Raw genomic sequence first — 17,557 nt, forward strand, 5'->3', positions numbered from 1 at the left:
ATACAGTCTCGGCTTTGGCCTAGTACAGGATGTGCCCCCTTATTCGTGTAGATGAAGCTTGGGGGGCCTCACTGATACATTGGCCCAGATTTAAAGGGGTTATCCAGCGCTACAAAAACATGGCCGCTTTCTTTCACAGACAGCACCGCTCTTGTCTCCAGGTCAGGTGTGGTTTGCAATTAAACTCAATTCACTTCAATGGAACTGAGTTAAAAAACCTGCACCCAAACTGGAGACAAGAGTGGTGCTGATTCCAGAAGAAAGTGGCCATGTTTTTGTAGCGCTGGAGAACCCCTTTAACTATCTGTCCGAGACAAAATCTGATATATATATTTTTTTTTTATCTTGGATAGAAATGAACTGATTAGAGTTCATGAAAGCTGAGCTGTGATTGGTTGCTATAAAATGTCTCTGATAGGTTGATAAATCTAGGCCATTGTGTGAGGACTAGAGATGGGTGCGAACCTGGAGCATGCTCGAGTCGATCCGAACCTGAACTTTCGGCATGTGATTAGCGGTGGCTGCTGAACTTGGATAAAGCCCTAAGGCTATGTGGAAAACTTGGATATAATCATTGGCTGTATCCATATTTTCCAGACAACCTTAGAGCTTTATCCAAGTTCAGCAGCCCCAGCTAATCAAATACCGAACGTTCAGGTTCGGATGGACTCTAACCCGAACCCGGTTCGTTCATCTCTAGTGAGGACTTATTGAGAGCAGCAGCGTTCTACTCCAGTCACATCCAGAGCTGCAGCAAAGCTCAACACTTCTATAGCCTGTTACAATTAAGGCTTTAATACTAAACTAGTGTATGTGAGAGCAAAAGGACCCAGTGGACTCGATATTCGTCCCGCCATTTAAAAACATTACTATCAGCTTCACATCCCCTTTGTACACTGGGAGATGTGTGGCCAATAAACAATTAGGCCGCTCACAAGATGCCCCTCGGCTGATAGCTGACACTACATAGTAACATAGTTAATAAGGTTAAAAGAAGACGAGCCCATCAGGTTAAACCTAGGGAAACCCTACTGTTTTAATCCAGGGGAAGGCAAAAACCCCTATGAGGCAGATGACAATTGCCCCATCAGAGAAAAAATTCCTTCCCGACTCCAATGGCAATCAGAATAATCCCTGGATCAACGTTCATGAAAAGCATCCAGGCCTCTCTTGTACTTATTTAATGAATCAGCCATGACACCACCATGTGGCAGAGAGTTCCAAAGTCTCACTGCTCTTACAGTAAGGCTATGTTCACACAACGCATGATACCGGCTGTTCCGTGACCTAGTCGGTCTCTGAAAAGATCATCCTGGCCAGTACTGCAGTACCGGCCGGATGATCTTTATGGCCGCAGAGTTCTGATGCGGGTGCATCCGTGCGCACCCGCATCAGAACTCTCCACTGCACGCTATGGAGCGAGCGGCCGGATCCGCTCGCTCCACAGTGTGCACTGACATGGTTTTCTGCGGCTGCTATTCAATGAATAGCAGCTGCAGAAAACTGACATGTCAGTTGTTAGCGGCGCCGCGAGAGATCCCAGCCGTATACACTCTAGCCGGGATCCCATAGGCAACAAAGGCACATATATTTTTGTAATAATTTTACGAGTTTTACGAAAACATACATTGTGTGAACATAGCCTAAAGAATATAGAGATTTCCATAGTCTCAGTGCTCTTACAATAAAGAAAATAGAGGGTTCCATAGTCTCACTGCTCTTACAGTAAAGAATATAGAGAGTTTCATAGTATCACTGCTCTTACAGTAAAGAATCTGCGTCTGTGCTGATGGTGAAACCTTCTTTCCTTTAGACATAGAGGATGCCCCCCTTGTCACGGTTACAGACCTAGGAGTAAAAAAATCACTAGAAGGATCTCTACTGTCCATTTATATATTTGTAGATTGTGAACAGATCGCCCCTAAGACGTCTTTTCTCTAGTGTACATAACCCCAAGCGTGATAACCTGTCCGAGTCTTTTAATGACCCTGGTCGCCTCCTCTGCACTCGCTCCAGTTCAGCTGTGTCCTTCTCTTATACAGGTGCCTGGTGCTGTATACAGTATATACCATGTGTGGTCTGACCAGTGATTTATAAAAAGGCAAAACTATGTTCTCATCTTCAGCATTTTGGCCTCTTTTGATGCATCTTAATATTTTATTAGCCTTGGCAGCCCGGCACTGATCACTATATATGAGGTTACTGTCCACCAATACCCCAAGGCAGCAGTGTTACCCAGTATTTTTTTTTATTTAGCACATAACTGTACTTATTATTTCTATGGCCTAAATGCAAAACTTTACATTTATCCACATTAAAATTAATTTGCCATTTCTCTACCCAAGCCTCTAGCTTCTCCAAATCCTTCTGTAATATGATATTATCCTCCTCTGTACTGATTACTTTACCCAGTTTAGTATCATCTGCAAAAATGGAGATTCTACATCAGTATATTTTCAAGGATGAAATTTGTGATCAGCATTTTTTCTCCGCAAACTGCAAAATATCATCTGTAGCGCTTCCGTACTGTGCTCCGTATTTTAGGGGGAGGCATAAAATGATGTAATAGCTAGTCTCAACCAGCCATTAGGATGTTACAGAATTGCAGAACGTAATAGCGGATGGTGCTGCAGAGATTTTCTCCCCAAAACATGGAGGCTCCCATAGACTTCTGTCCGAGTTGCCCACAATAGTGAATTTAAAGCTTACCTGTCATTAAAAAAACAGGCTCAGGGTCTATGCGTTAAGACCCCAACTGATGGCTAGAATGAGCTGGGAGAGGTAATCGCTTAGTGTGTCCCTTCCCGACCATATGACCAGGACGGACTGGTAATGCAAGTCTATGGGGCCGATCTGGTCTCATAGACACAGGGCAGGGAGAGACGCTCCCCCCTCCCCAGTCACTCTTGTGAACGGTCAGGGTCTGAGTGTTCACGAGGACATGTCAAGAGTTTTTTTTTTTTTTTTTTTTATATATCCGAGCCTTGTGAAGACCTGGGGATCGGCGCTCACCATCTTCAGGTCTTTCATCCTATGTAAAAGGGGGGACCTTAGATATGATAAGATATGATGTAACAGGAGAATAGTGAGAGCAGCTCTGGAGGGGACTGGAGTATAAAACATCAGGTAAGCAGAATAGTGAGTACAGCTCTGGAGTATAAAACATCAGGTAAGCAGAATAGTGAGTGCAGCTCTGGAGGTGACTGGGGTATAAGACATGATGTAACAGCAGAATAGTGAGTCCAGCTCTGAAGGATAAGACGTGATGTAACAGCAGAATAGTGAGTGCAGCTCTGGAGTAAAAGACATGATGTAACAGACGAGGCCTGGCATGTGTGTAGATTATAGACAGTGTTTTGTCCCGCCCGTGGACTCTTGTACACTATATTTGTATGATTCTCTTTATCTTCCTCCTGGGGTGAGCCTGTGTTCCCGAGACGGTCGTGTCCCCTCAGTCCCTCCATCCCAGACGCGGCTGTCCCCCCGTCCTCCTGTAATGCTATAATGCCTGGATTTACGCCGCTCTTTCTTGGCCTAAGCTGATAGAACGTGAATGGTTCTCAGGACGGGGAGGGGTGGAGGGCTCTCCAGCTATTTTGATGAAGTGTTTTTATGGGTAATGATTCCCGACTTCAATATATTTAATAGATTCCTCTCTGCCGCGCAGCTGTATTCTCAGCACTACAAAGAGCGGGCGGAAGAGTCACTTGTGTTCCTGAAAGGAGAGTTCTGTTCTGTCGGCCATTGCCGCCTCTTACACGCTGTTTATTTTCCATTACAATGGGTTGGAATTTAACCCTCAATTTGTTCTGCAGAGGGATAATGGGGAGCAGCGCCCGGCATTGTGTGATCCGCGCTCTGATGTGGCCACACACTAAGACTCATTGTACACCAATTATCGCCCCCTTTAAGTGAGGGCGAGATAATGGCCGCCGAGGCCTAAGAGGTGCCCTAGGAGCTGCTGGAGTAGAGATCATGAAAGGTACATTGTGACTGCCGGTGTAGTAGGGATAATAGAAGTTACATTTTGACTGCCGGTGTAGAAGGAATCATGGAAGGTACATTGTGACTGCCGATGTAGTAGGGATAATGGAAGGTACATTGTGACTGCCGGTGTAGTAGGGATAATGGAAGGTACATTGTGACTGCCGGTGCAGTAGGGATAATGGAAGGTACATTGTGACTGCTGGTGCAGTAGGGATCATGGAAGGTACATTGTGACTGCCGATGTAGTAGGGATAATGGAAGGTACATTGTGACTGCCGATGTAGTAGGGATAATGGAAGGTACATTGTGACTGCCGATGTAGTAGGGATAATGGAAGGTACATTGTGACTGCCGGTGTAGTAGGGATAATGGAAGGTACATTGTGACTGCCAGTGCAGTAGGGATAATGGAAGGTACATTGTGACTGCTGGTGCAGTAGGGATCGTGGAAGGTACATTGTGACTGCCGGCGTAGTAGGGATCATGGAAGGTACATTGTGACTGCCGGTGTAGTAGGGATAATGGAAGGTACATTGTGACTGCCGATGTAGTAGGGATAATGGAAGGTACATTGTGACTGCCGGTGCAGTAGGGATAATGGAAGGTACATTGTGACTGCTGGTGCAGTAGGGATAATGGAAGGTACATTGTGACTGCCGGTGTAGTAGGGATAATGGAAGGTACATAACCAAAGAAATTGTGTGGTTCAAAATAGTAGTATAATCTACTAGGCGGGAGGCCATAGTGTTTGGCATGTGTAACTGAATTACTCAGCCTGTGAGCATTTACTGCGATATACCCTGCAATATAAAGCCAAGAAAAATTAAAAAGCAACAAAAGTGCCCACTGTGAGTATGTGTCTTTCTCTCAGTAGAGGGACACCACACTAACGTGGAACTACTGGAAGACAAGGTAATATCACCTAGTAGATTATACTACTATTTTGTGCCACACAATTTCTTTGGTTATGGACTGCTGATGTTGCGGATTTGTGGAGTCCGAACTGTGTGGAGTTGGATTGTTATCCCAAGCAGTGCGAAGTTGGTTGTTTGAAAATCATGGAAGGTACATTATGACTGCTGGTGCAGTAGGGATAATGGAAGGTACATTGTGACTGCCGGTGTGGTAGGGATCATGGAAGGTACATTATGACTGCCGGTGCAGTAGGGATCATGGAAGGTACATTGTGACTGCTGGTGCAGTAGGGATCATGGAAGGTACATTGTGACTGCTGGTGCAGTAGGGATCATGGAAGGTACATTGTGACTGCTGGTGCAGTAGGGATCATGGAAGGTACATTGTGACTGCTGGTGCAGTAGGGATCATGGAAGGTACATTGTGACTGCCGGTGTGGTAGGGATCATGGAAGGTACATTGTGACTGCCGGTGCAGTAGGGATAATGGAAGGTACATTGTGACTGCCGGTGTAGTAGGGATAATGGAAGGTACATTGTGACTGCTGGTGTGGTAGGGATCATGGAAGGTACATTGTGACTGCCGGTGTGGTAGGGATCATGGAAGGTACATTGTGACTGCCGGTGTGGTAGGGATCATGGAAGGTACATTGTGACTGCTGGTGCGGTAGGGATAATGGAAGGTACATTGTGACTGCCGGTGTGGTAGGGATAATGGAAGGTACATTGTGACTGCCGGTGCGGTAGGGATCATGGAAGGTACATTGTGACTGCCGGTGTGGTAGGGATCATGGCAGGTACATTGTGACTGCCGGTGCAGTAGGGATAATGGAAGGTACATTGTGACTGCTGGTGTGGTAGGGATCATGGCAGGTACATTGTGACTGCCGGTGTGGTAGGGATCATGGCAGGTACATCATACAGCTGTATGATCCACGGCCTCCGACCACTTGAACCCTGTCCATCCTCACCACCACTTGTAAGCAGTAGATGCAGCGATGAGCTGATCCTTCCCAGCATGCACCTCCCTGGGCACTATCCTCCTTGTCCAGACCATTCTAAAGGCGGCTCGGACCATGAAAGTCTTAAGTGTATGAGAACCTTTAGAGTCTGTCCCGGTTGTCAGTCATTATTCAGCTGGGTTTTCCGCTCGGACCTCCAGTTGTAGAGAGGTTTCATGTTTACGGATCATTGTGTGAGATGAGGGTCCATCCACCCCATGTCTGTACTATGTGACTCCCGCAGGATTGTCCCTATCCCCTGGGCTGGCACCCTGTTATCCTCACCCACAGCTGGTGCAGCCTGTGTAGGCGCCGGTGACTTGTCACATCCAGTTAGATGAGTTATTATCAGTACTGAACCCTCCACTCCCCGATCTGAATCTCTCTGATGCCTCTTGGTGACCCTGCCGGGGCCGATGTGGGGTGTCACCGTGCACGAAGCAACGTCCATTCTGGACGTCGGCCAATCTGATATCACTGTGGAATGTCAACCAGGTTGTTACCTGAAGTTTAGAGGTGATTTTTTTTTTCTTCTTTCAAATCAACTGGTGTCAGAAAGTTACATTCTATTAAAAAAATCTCCAGTCTTCCAGTACTTATCAATGCTGTATGTCCTGCAGGAAGTGGTGTATTTTTTTCAGTCTGACACAGTACTCTCTGCTGCCACCACTGGCCATGTCGGGAACTGTCCATAGAAAACCTCTCCTGCTCTGGACAGTTTCTGACATGGACAGAGGTGGCAGCAGAGAGCACTGTGTCAGACTGGAGAGAATACTACACCACTTACTGCAGGACATACAGCAGCGGAACTGGAAGACACAAGATTTTTACATAGAAGTAAATTACAAATATCGGGCACTTTCTTGATTTAAAAAAAATAAATAAAATTTGGTGAACTACCCCTTTAACATAGTGGAGCCAGGTAACACTCCATGTTAGTCCCGTAATCGTTCACCTGTAACAGTCACCGCTCCCACTTGGCTGACATTATAACCTTGACTATAATCTCCGGCTGCGTCAACACCTGCAACCTTGCGTGACCTCCGGCGTAAGCCATTCCCAAGGATCGTGGTGCACGATTATAAGTTGTCACCTTCAGCCTTATATATAATAGCGCTGATCGCTGTGGCGTAGGCGTCTCATTACGGTTCACGGAGCCTCCGATCACTGGAAGAGATGTAGTATTGGGAGTCCTCCAGTGACCACCATGCCTCATCCAGCAGATGCCAGAGAGGCAGCCCACAACCCCTGAGCCAGAAACCGCACAAGTCGAGGCAGATCTTGTCCTTCACGCTTTGTCACAATCCACCATAACACGGGAACAACCACTGCCATGGTGTAGGGACGGAGTGTTCATGTGTGGCCCAGTCTGTAGTGACCTTGTGTCTACCAGGAGGCCTGTTCTTTTACACTGTGCGACCGAATGGCTTCTGTTGTTTCGACTCCAATGACTTTAAGAAAGATATTGCGGTGATGGAGAAAAGGTATAAAGCTGAGCGCAGACCCTGTGTATGCATCTCCATGGAAGGTGCAGGGGGCCAGGCTCAGATTCACTACTAAACCATAAGAGACCTGGACCGGGGAATGATGCAAGCCGAAGTGTGGACTCCAGGCGGATGCTGGTTTTTGTACAGTCGATGGTGACACAATGTAACCAATAGGTATGTTTTTTTAACCCCTTAATGCTACATGCTGTATATATGGTCATGAACGTAGGGTGCTGGGTGTATTAGTCATAGTCATATGGTAGGTACTGGTATTGTACCCGCAGGAACTGTGGCTCTTGCTGCTGGGGGGGATGGGAGCTAAGTGTATGCGCCCACTACTGCTGCAGTCGCATTGACTAAAGGCAAAACTCCTGGATCACAATCAGGGTATATTCCCACTACGGAACACACACAGAAATTTCAAGCAGAGGCCACGCGGCCTCTGCTTGAAACTTCCCTAAGTGTTCCATGATAATAATTTTTATTTATGTAGCGCCAACAGATTCCGCAGCACTTCCGCAGACAAAAAATCATCCAGAGATATACATATAATTCTCCGTACATGAGGAGTGAGGAGCCTGATCGCAAGAGCTTACAGACTATGAGGAGGGGGTGCAAGACAAAAAGGCAGAGGGGCAAAGTGCTTCATTGTTACAATGGTCCGGCCATCTTTATAAATAGGACAGTGCATTAGAGCCATAGTGGGAACATACCCCAATTCTCATCCAGAAGTCTAGCCTTTAGTCAGTGCAACTGCAGTATCTCATCGGATAGAGTTTAAAGTGACTCTGTACCCACAATCTGGCCCCCCCAAACCACTTGTACCTTCGGATGGCTGCTTTTAATCCAAGATCTGTCCTGGGGTCCGTTCGGCAGGTGATGCAGTTATTGTTTTAAAAACTACTTTTAATTCGGCAGCGCTGTGTCTAACGGCCGGGGCTTACATTAGTATATGCATTAGGCTGGCACACCCTCTCTGTCCCTCCTCCCCAACCTTTCTCATGATTAGGAATAATCCAGGCAGATTGCTTCCTATTTCCCACCTGTGTGTATAATGAACATGGGCTGGATCGTTAAGACACCCGTGCAAAGCTCAAACAGCAGTAAATGTTCCTGGATCATTCCTAATGATAAGGAGGGTGTGGAGGAAGGACAGAGAGGTTGTGCCAGCCTAATGCATATACAAATGTAAGCCCCGGCCGTTAGACACAGCGTTGTAGGATTAAAAGTTGTTTTTAGGACTAACTGCATCACCTGCCGAATGGACCCCAGGACAGATCTTATATTAAAAGCAGCTATCCAAGGTACAAGGGGTCAGATTGTGGGTACAGAGTCGCTTTAAGGGAATGCGTCGCCTAAATTTTCTTTTGCCCATTAGTCAAATACTAAGACTTCTATACTAAAAATTTTAATCTGTTTCTATTTTGTGACTATTTTGTATGTTTTTTTTTTTATTTCACTATTTGTACTTTGTTATGGGGGCGGCCATCTTGCCTGGGCTGTTCTTAAAAGCATTTTGTGACATGCTTTACAGCAAGACTCATGGACATAGACGACTATAGACAGACTCTGTCCCCTTGATATGAATGTGAGACATTACTGAGCGCGCTCTGTGACCTGTGAAGAGGTCATTCCAAAGGGAGCTGCTATTGTCTCCTCTATTTACTGGTGTCACATGACGCTGCAATGCTGTACAGATCATTTTACAGCAACCTCCTCTTATCACCACAGACACAACAGGAAGTCTCAGCTTAGTTTTACCCCAGTGGTGAGAATGGGAACATGGAAAATTTAAAAAAATCACTATAAATTCTTTAAAAATCTGTTTAACATAACAACATTATACAAGAAGTCCTTTTCTGTGTCTTTAGCACCCGGCATTGAACTTGCTGGGCGTTGGCCGGTTGTCTCAGCATTTGCACAGTCCACTCATGCGTCTTCCCTGCACTGATCTTTGCAGAAATGGCCAGAGACAAGCTGGAGACTGGCACTCTACCCCACCTAAAGAACTGCCTTGGCAGCAGATGGGCAAAACTTCAACTTTTTGTTCATCATCAGTCAAAAATGGTATAAAAAAATGATAAAAAACAAAACAAAACGCACATGGTACTGTTCGGATTTCCAGCCATACTTGATCTCACATAGTGGGCTGTGGCTGTTATGGCAGAACCCAGGCCTAACATAGGAAGTCTGGGCTCCTGCGAGCGGGTGATGCCAGCCTGCTGCTCCCTGTCCCTGCTGATCATCCCACCCCGTCCCTGCTACTGCTGATCATCCCACCCTGTCCCTGCTGCTGATCATCCCACCCCGTCCCTGCTGCTGCTGATCATCCCATACCCTTCCTGCTGCTGCTGCTGATCATCCCCTACCTATCCTACTCTTACTGCCACTGAACATCCTGCACCCATCCTACTCCTGCTGCTGCTGATCATCCTGCACCCATCCTGCTGCTGCTGATCATCATTCACCCATCCTGCTGCTGCTGATCATCCCGCACCCATCCTGCTGCTGCTGATCATCCTGCACCCATCCTGCTGCTGATCATCCCGCACCCATCCTGCTGCTGATTATCCGGCACCCATCCTGCTGCTGCTGATCATCCGGCACCCATCCTGCTGCTCATCATCCGGCACCCATCCTGCTGCTGATCATCCCGCACCCATCCTGCTGCTGCTGATCATCCTCCACCCATCCTGCTGCTCATCATCCGGCACCCATCCTGCTGCTGATCATCCCGCACCCATCCTGCTGCTGCTGATCATCCTGCACCCATCCTGCTGCTCATCATCTGGCACCCATCCTGCTGCTGCTGATCATCCCGCACCCATCCTGCTGCTGCTGATCATCCCGCACCCATCCTGCTGCTGATCATCCCGCACCCATCCTGCTGCTGATCATCCCGCACCCATCCTGCTGCTGATCATCCCGCACCCATCCTGCTGCTGATTATCCGGCACCCATCCTGCTGCTGATCATCCCGCACCCATCCTGCTGCTGATTATCCGGCACCCATCCTGCTGCTGCTGATCATCCCGCACCCATCCTGCTGCTGCTGATCATCCCGCACCCATCCTGCTGCTGATTATCCGGCACCCATCCTGCTGCTGATCATCCCGCACCCATCCTGCTGCTGCTGATCATCCCGCACCCATCCTGCTGCTGCTGATCATCCCGCACCCATCCTGCTGCTGATTATCCGGCACCCATCCTGCTGCTGCTGATCATCCGGCACCCATCCTGCTGCTGATTATCCGGCACCCATCCTGCTGCTGCTGATTATCCGGCACCCATCCTGCTGCTGCTGATTATCCGGCACCCATCCTGCTGCTGCTGATTATCCAGCACCCATCCTGCTGCTGCTGATTATCCGGCACCCATCCTGCTGCTGCTGATTATCCGGCACCCGTCCTGCTGCTGCTGATCATCCCGCACCCATCCTGCTGCTGATTATCCGGCACCCATCCTGCTGCTGATTATCCGGCACCCATCCTGCTGCTGCTGATTATCCCGCACCCATCCTGCTGCTGCTGATCATCCCGCACCCATCCTGCTGCTGCTGATCATCCCGCACCCATCCTGCTGCTGATCATCCCACACCCATCCTGCTGCTCATAGTCCGGCACCCATCCTGCTGCTGATCATCCCACACCCATCCTGCTGCTGATTATCCGGCACCCATCCTGCTGCTGCTGATCATCCCGCACCCATCCTGCTGCTGATTATCCGGCACCCATCCTGCTGCTGATTATCCGGCACCCATCCTGCTGCTGCTGATTATCCCGCACCCATCCTGCTGCTGATCATCCCGCACCCATCCTGCTGCTGATCATCCCGCACCCATCCTGCTGCTGATCATCCCGCACCCATCCTGCTGCTGATTATCCGGCACCCATCCTGCTGCTGATTATCCGGCACCCATCCTGCTGCTGCTGATCATCCCGCACCCATCCTGCTGCTGCTGATCATCCCGCACCCATCCTGCTGCTGCTGATCATCCGGCACCCATCCTGCTGCTGATTATCCGGCACCCATCCTGCTGCTGATTATCCGGCACCCATCCTGCTGCTGATTATCCGGCACCCATCCCGCCAGCTTTATCTTCCTCGCTCTCCCTCCTCATCTGAAATCGCCTCCAGTCACACTCAGGAACTTTGACTTTGTCGCTTCTGACAACTCCTTTTTTTTTTCTCACCATGTGGAACAGAAGGCCGCTGCGTCTGGGGGCAGCAGTGATGGAGGAATAAAAGAGTGCGGTAACAACATGTGCGGCCGTGTGTTATATTGTGCAAACACAGACTGTCTCCAGATCAGCAGGAGTGATAGGAGTTATCATGCTGCTGGGGGAGTCCTGTACCCTGAGCCAGCCGAGTGCAAATTGTGCTAACAGTGACAGGCACGTCGTGCCGAATGTAGAGCGCCAGCTTGCTGGCAGCAGCGGGGTACACAGATAAAAAACAAACACTTAACTTTTATCATGAGCACTTGTAAAGAGCAGCGCGGGGACGTGTTTCATCTTCAGCCGCACTCCCTCCCCGCCGCTCTAGAACACACTGCGCTGTTTTCTCGGTTTTATCCAATTTTAGCTGCGGCTTAACCCTTCTCAGTCAGCGCTGGGGATGGAGCCCATACAGCAAAGTAGTGCGGTGCCAACTATGCCAACAAGCCACTCTCCATAAACCCGGACATCCGCGTCCTCCCAGATGGATGCAACCCACTCACGACCACGGGACTCTTCAATCCTAGGACTTGGACGCAAACAAACTGTAGAAGTCGTCACTTTCTCAGAATAAAATCCATTTATTGAGGTTCCGTAAAATAGTAGAGAAATTATCTGGGGTAGAAAAACATACAGTAGGCAGAGTCTGACCCTATCTGGCCCTTAGTCGTAGACAATCCTCTCATTAGGGTCTGAGGCGTTACTGGAGTCCTAATACCTCTTGGAGTAGATGACGACACAGGAATGGTGGTCACCAATGTTGAGCGAATCGTTTGACAGATTCGCAACGTCCTCCAAACCTAACGCTTGGTGTTTGATTCCCGGGAGCTGCAGAAGTTGGATGCCACCCTAGGACTGCCAGGAAAAATATGGCTACAGCCTAGGGAATGGGTCTCCAAACTGCAGCCCTTCAGCTGTTGCGAAATCACAACTTCCATCATGTCCAACTTCTGCAGCCGCAGGGAATCAAATACAGAGCGTTTGGGTTCGGAGAATGTTAACAAACCTGAATAGTTTTGACAGATCCGCTCAACACTTGCAGGCCGCATCTTCTGATCTTCAGCACTGAAGTCCACTGCAAGGTCGTGTTCTGGAGGATTCCAAGGTTCAGACCTCTATTACTTAAAATTAAAGGGGTTATCCAGCGCTACAAAAACATGGCCACTTTTCCCCCTACTGTTGTCTCCAGTTCAGGTGCGGTTTGCAGTTAAGCTCCATTTACTTCAATAGAACTGAGTTTCAAAACCCCATCCAAACTGGAGACAACAGTAGGGGAAAGTGGCTAAGTTTTTGTAGCGCTGGATAACCCCTTTAATTAAACCTGTCGGTCCATGAGACATCAGACTGTAAACTTTACCGGGTCAATAAAATCTATACTGACCGTCCTATGTGAGAACTTCAGTCTTTGATGCTGCATCCCCTTCTCTGGACGAGGTCTAGCGGGGCTGCACTACTACTGCCAGCAGTCTGTGCTGTATGATGTGATGAGAGCAGATTGCTTTGTCTGGTTCAGGTCTCTTTGTGGATTGGAGGGGGGGGGGGGCACACAAGGTGACGTACGTTCTACTTACTGTATTATATAGATAGGGTCAGTGATCGGACCCGAAGGTCAGAGATCTCGATTGCTCCTAACCCTATATGTATGTCATGCAGGTGGTACAAGCTGGAATCAAAGCAAGGGAAGAGGAACAAGGAGAGAGGAGAGCTGAAGGTCAACGTCCAGTTCATGAGAAACAACATGACGGCCAGTATGTTTGACCTCTCCATGAAGGATAAGACCCGCTCTCCATTTGCACGTCTAAAGGATAAGATGAAAGGAAGGAAGCCGGACGGATCAGACACCTCATCCGCCATCATTCCCAGCAGCACCAGTGAGCGGCACAGCATCTGTGACCCCAATGGTTCAGAAATCCCTATCAAGAGTAAGCCCAAGAAGCCGTTCCTGCTGGGACCTCAGCGCCTGTCGTCGGCTCATTCCATGTCCGATTTATACGGTCCTCCTCCCTCTCGGCTCGCTTCTGGAGGGCTTCCAGCTAAACAGACTCTAGACTCCATCAGCTCTGCGGATGAAAACGGTGAGTAAGAGGCAGCAGGTAACCCGGTGACCTCCTCCATCTATTGGTTATCACATCACTACAGTGTTCTATATAGATAGAATAGGGTACTTTGACAAAAATCTTTTTTCTTTCAAATCAACTGGTATCAGAAAGTTATATAGATTTGTAATGTATTTCGATTTAAAAATCTCCAATCTTCCAGTACTTATCAGCTGCTGTATGCCCTGCAGGAAGTGGTGTATTCTCTCGAGTCTAACACAGTGCTCTCTGCTGCCACCTCTGTCCATGTCAGGAACTGTCCAGAGAAGCAGCAAATCCCCATAGAAAACCTCTCCTGCTCTGGACAGCAGTTGATTTGAAAGAAAGATTTTCACTGGAGTACCCCTTTAAAACTTGATATCAGTAAGTTCATTACTTACTAGTACTGTACATGTGTTCTGGATTACTGTCTGTGATGTAGATATCATGGTTATTATTCTGCACCAGGCATGTTCTCCAGACAACGACGTCTACTGATCATGTTATACAAATCATCACTATGTTCAAGGAACCATGCTTTAGATGCCTCTAACGGCTACATCCCATGTCCTCAGCTTCCCGTTATGTATGTTCTCCATACTGTCAGTCATTACCTTCTATATTAACCATGTTCTAGATGTCTCTACTCCCTACATCCCACACACCTATTACGACTTATTATGCATATTCTCCCTTATAACATAAGGGACTGGGGTCTAGATTCTTCTAAGGGACTGGGGTCTAGATTCGTATAACATAAGGAACCGGGCTCTCTAGTTGTATACCATAAGGGGCCAGGGTCTAGATTCGTATAACATAAGGGGCCAGGGTCTAGATTCGTATAACATAAGGGGCCAGGGTCTAGATTCGTATAACATAAGGAACCAGGGTCTAGATTCGTATAACATAAGGAACCAGGGTCTAGATTCGTATAACATAAGGGACTGGGGTCTAGATTCTTATAACATAAGGGGCCAGGGTCTGGATTTTTACAATACATCCCATGCCCAATAACACCCATTCTATATGTTCTCCTTACTATTTTTGATTGTTTCCTTGGAGTTGGTTCTTTTCATGTTCTAGACCTGAAAACTTGAACAAGGTTCTTGGTGCCTCTTCTCTCTAGTCATGTAACAATGTAAACATGTCAATATGTCCAACTCTAATGGTGTTTACACAGACAGATTATTTGACAGATTATTGAAGTGAAAGCCAGGATTAGATTTGAAAATAGGAGAAATCTCAGTCTTTCCTTTATGACTTGTTCTGTTTTTGGCTTTGGCTTCAATATTCTGTCAGTGCAAACACACCCTAAGTCGCCTCATTGTGTCCCTTCACGTACGGTCCTTCCCCCGGCACAGAGCTGGGACATCGTCTGTTTCCCTGATTCGGCCTCTGACCACTTCTCTTCTTTTACGTCTTCTCTGTGGTCTTACAAGTCATCGCTGTCTTCCAGGAAGCCTTAATTCTCCTCACAGAAGAACAATGAGCGCCGACACCGCGAAAGATGAGCCCCCCGAATCTCGTGACCCTGATGTGATTTGGACCGGAGGGAGCAGCCACAAAGACCCAGCGCCCATCTCTTCTCTGCCACAGAAATTTGCCACCCTGCCCCGACAGTGGGCACCGGGAGACGAGCGCACAGAGGGCTGGGAGAGGTCCGCTGCCTCCGGGATCTTCTCCAAAACGGCTGACGGGAAGAAAGAGGTGAAGAAGAAGGATAAGGTCAGCTTGTTCGAGAGAGTGACTGGCAAGAAGGAAGGGAAGCGACCGGAGCGGCACAGCCAGGACATCTCAGACTGGACTCTGGAGAGCAGAACCTCAGAAGGTGGCACCCAGCAGACTACAAACTATGAGTCCACCAATCCCTTCCGGACGGGGAGCCGCGCTCCAGAGCTACGGTAATCCACCACATTCACGACTAACAATGGTCCCATGTACATGAATACGGTCCTGGCACACACCTCTATGTGGATCTCACAGAATACAGACACATCTTACATATTTGTTAGTCTCAGAAAAATCCTCAGTCTTCACTGAAGCCATGGCCGCTTTTCACAAACCCCGCCAACAAGTCACACCCAGACATATACATGGGCCCTCATATAGAGCCTCCTGTCACACCCAGACATGTACATGGGCCCTAATATAGAGCCTCCTGTCACACCGAACATATACATGGGCCCTCATATAGAGCCTCCTGTCACACCCAGACATGTACATGGGCCCTCATATAGAGCCTCCTGTCACACCCAGATATATACATGGGCCCTCATATAGAGCCTCCTGTCACACCCAGACATGTACACGGCCCTCGTATAGAGCCTCCTGTCACACCCAGACATGAACATGGGCCCTCGTATAGAGCCTCCTGTCACACCCAGACATGTACATGGGCCCTCATATACAGCCACCTGTCACACCCAGACATGAACATGGGCCCTCATATAGAGCCTCCTGTCACACCCAGACATATACATGGGCCCTCATATAGAGCCTCCTGTCACACCCAGACATATACATGGGCCCTCATATAGAGCCTCCTGTCACACCCAGACATGTACATGGGTCCTCGTATAGAGCCACCTGTCATTGCTAGACATATATATGGGCCCTCGTATAGAGCCTCCTGTCACACCCAGACATATATATGGGCCCTCATATAGAGCCTCCTGTCACACCCATATATATACATGGGCCCTCATATAGAGCCTCCTGTCACACCCAGACATATACATGGCCCTCGTATAGAGCCTCCTGTCACACCCAGATATATACATGGGCCCTCATATAGAGCCTCCTGTCACACCCAGACATGTACATGGGCCCTCGTATAGAGCCTCCTGTCACACCGACATATGCATGGGCCCTCGTATAGAGCCTCCTGTCACACCCAGATATATACATAGGCCCTCATATAGAGCCTCCTGTCACACCCAGACATATACATGGCCCTCATATAGAGCCTCCTGTCACACCCAGACATGTACATGGGCCCTCGTATAGAGCCACCTGTCATTGCTAGACATATATATGGGCCCTCGTATAGAGCCTCCTGTCACACCCAGACATATATATGGGCCCTCATATAGAGCCTCCTGTCACACCCATATATATACATGGGCCCTCATATAGAGCCTCCTGTCACACCCAGACATATATATGGGCCCTCATATAGAGCCTCCTGTCACACCCATATATATACATGGGCCCTCGTATAGAGCCTCCTGTCACACCCAGACATGTACATGGGCCCTCATATAGAGCCTCCTGTCACACCCAGATATATACATGGGCCCTCATATAGAGCCTCCTGTCACACCGACATATATACATGGGCCCTCGTATAGAGCCTCCTGTCATACCCATATATATACATGGCCCTCGTATAGAGCCTCCTGTCACACCCATATATATACATGGCCCTCATATAGAGCCTCCTGTCACACCCATATATATACCGTGTTTCCCCGAAAGTAAGACAGTGTCTTACGTTCTTTTTACTCCCAAAAGTCCCACTATGTCTTACTTTTGGGGTATGTCTTATATTGGACAGGGGTGTATGACTGTATAGGGGGGGGAGACAGGGGTGTATGACTGTATAGGGGGGCGGACAGGGGTGTATGACTGTATAGGGGGGGGAAACAGGGGTGTATGACTGTATAGGGGGGCGGACAGGGGTGTATGACTGTATAGGGGGGCGGACAGGGGTGTATGACTGTAGTCCCCTCAGTAACAGTGCAGGACTGTAACATAGGAGGAATGGATGTGCTGCAGCTGGCAGGATAACACACACAGCTATAAGTTATCCCGCCTGCTGCAGCCCATTATTCCTCCTATCCTGTACTGTTACTGAGGGGATGAGATGACAGGTCAGC

The 17,557-nt window shown here is 48.4% G+C and overlaps 1 protein-coding gene across 1 annotated transcript in view; it reads left to right on the plus strand.

Moving 5' to 3' along the window:
* The window catches only part of RAB11FIP2 (RAB11 family interacting protein 2), a 31,628-nt gene that overhangs the window by 2,052 nt on the left and 12,019 nt on the right, over window positions 1-17,557 (plus strand). Inside the window, exons 2-3 of the mRNA XM_069979668.1 lie at window positions 13,258-13,679; window positions 15,136-15,580. Of these exons, the coding sequence (XP_069835769.1) occupies window positions 13,258-13,679; window positions 15,136-15,580 (867 nt within the window). The remainder of the gene's footprint in view (window positions 1-13,257; window positions 13,680-15,135; window positions 15,581-17,557) is intronic.

The sequence above is a fragment of the Dendropsophus ebraccatus genome, chromosome 8, assembly GCF_027789765.1.
Source record: "Dendropsophus ebraccatus isolate aDenEbr1 chromosome 8, aDenEbr1.pat, whole genome shotgun sequence".
Lineage (NCBI taxonomy): Eukaryota > Metazoa > Chordata > Amphibia > Anura > Hylidae > Dendropsophus > Dendropsophus ebraccatus.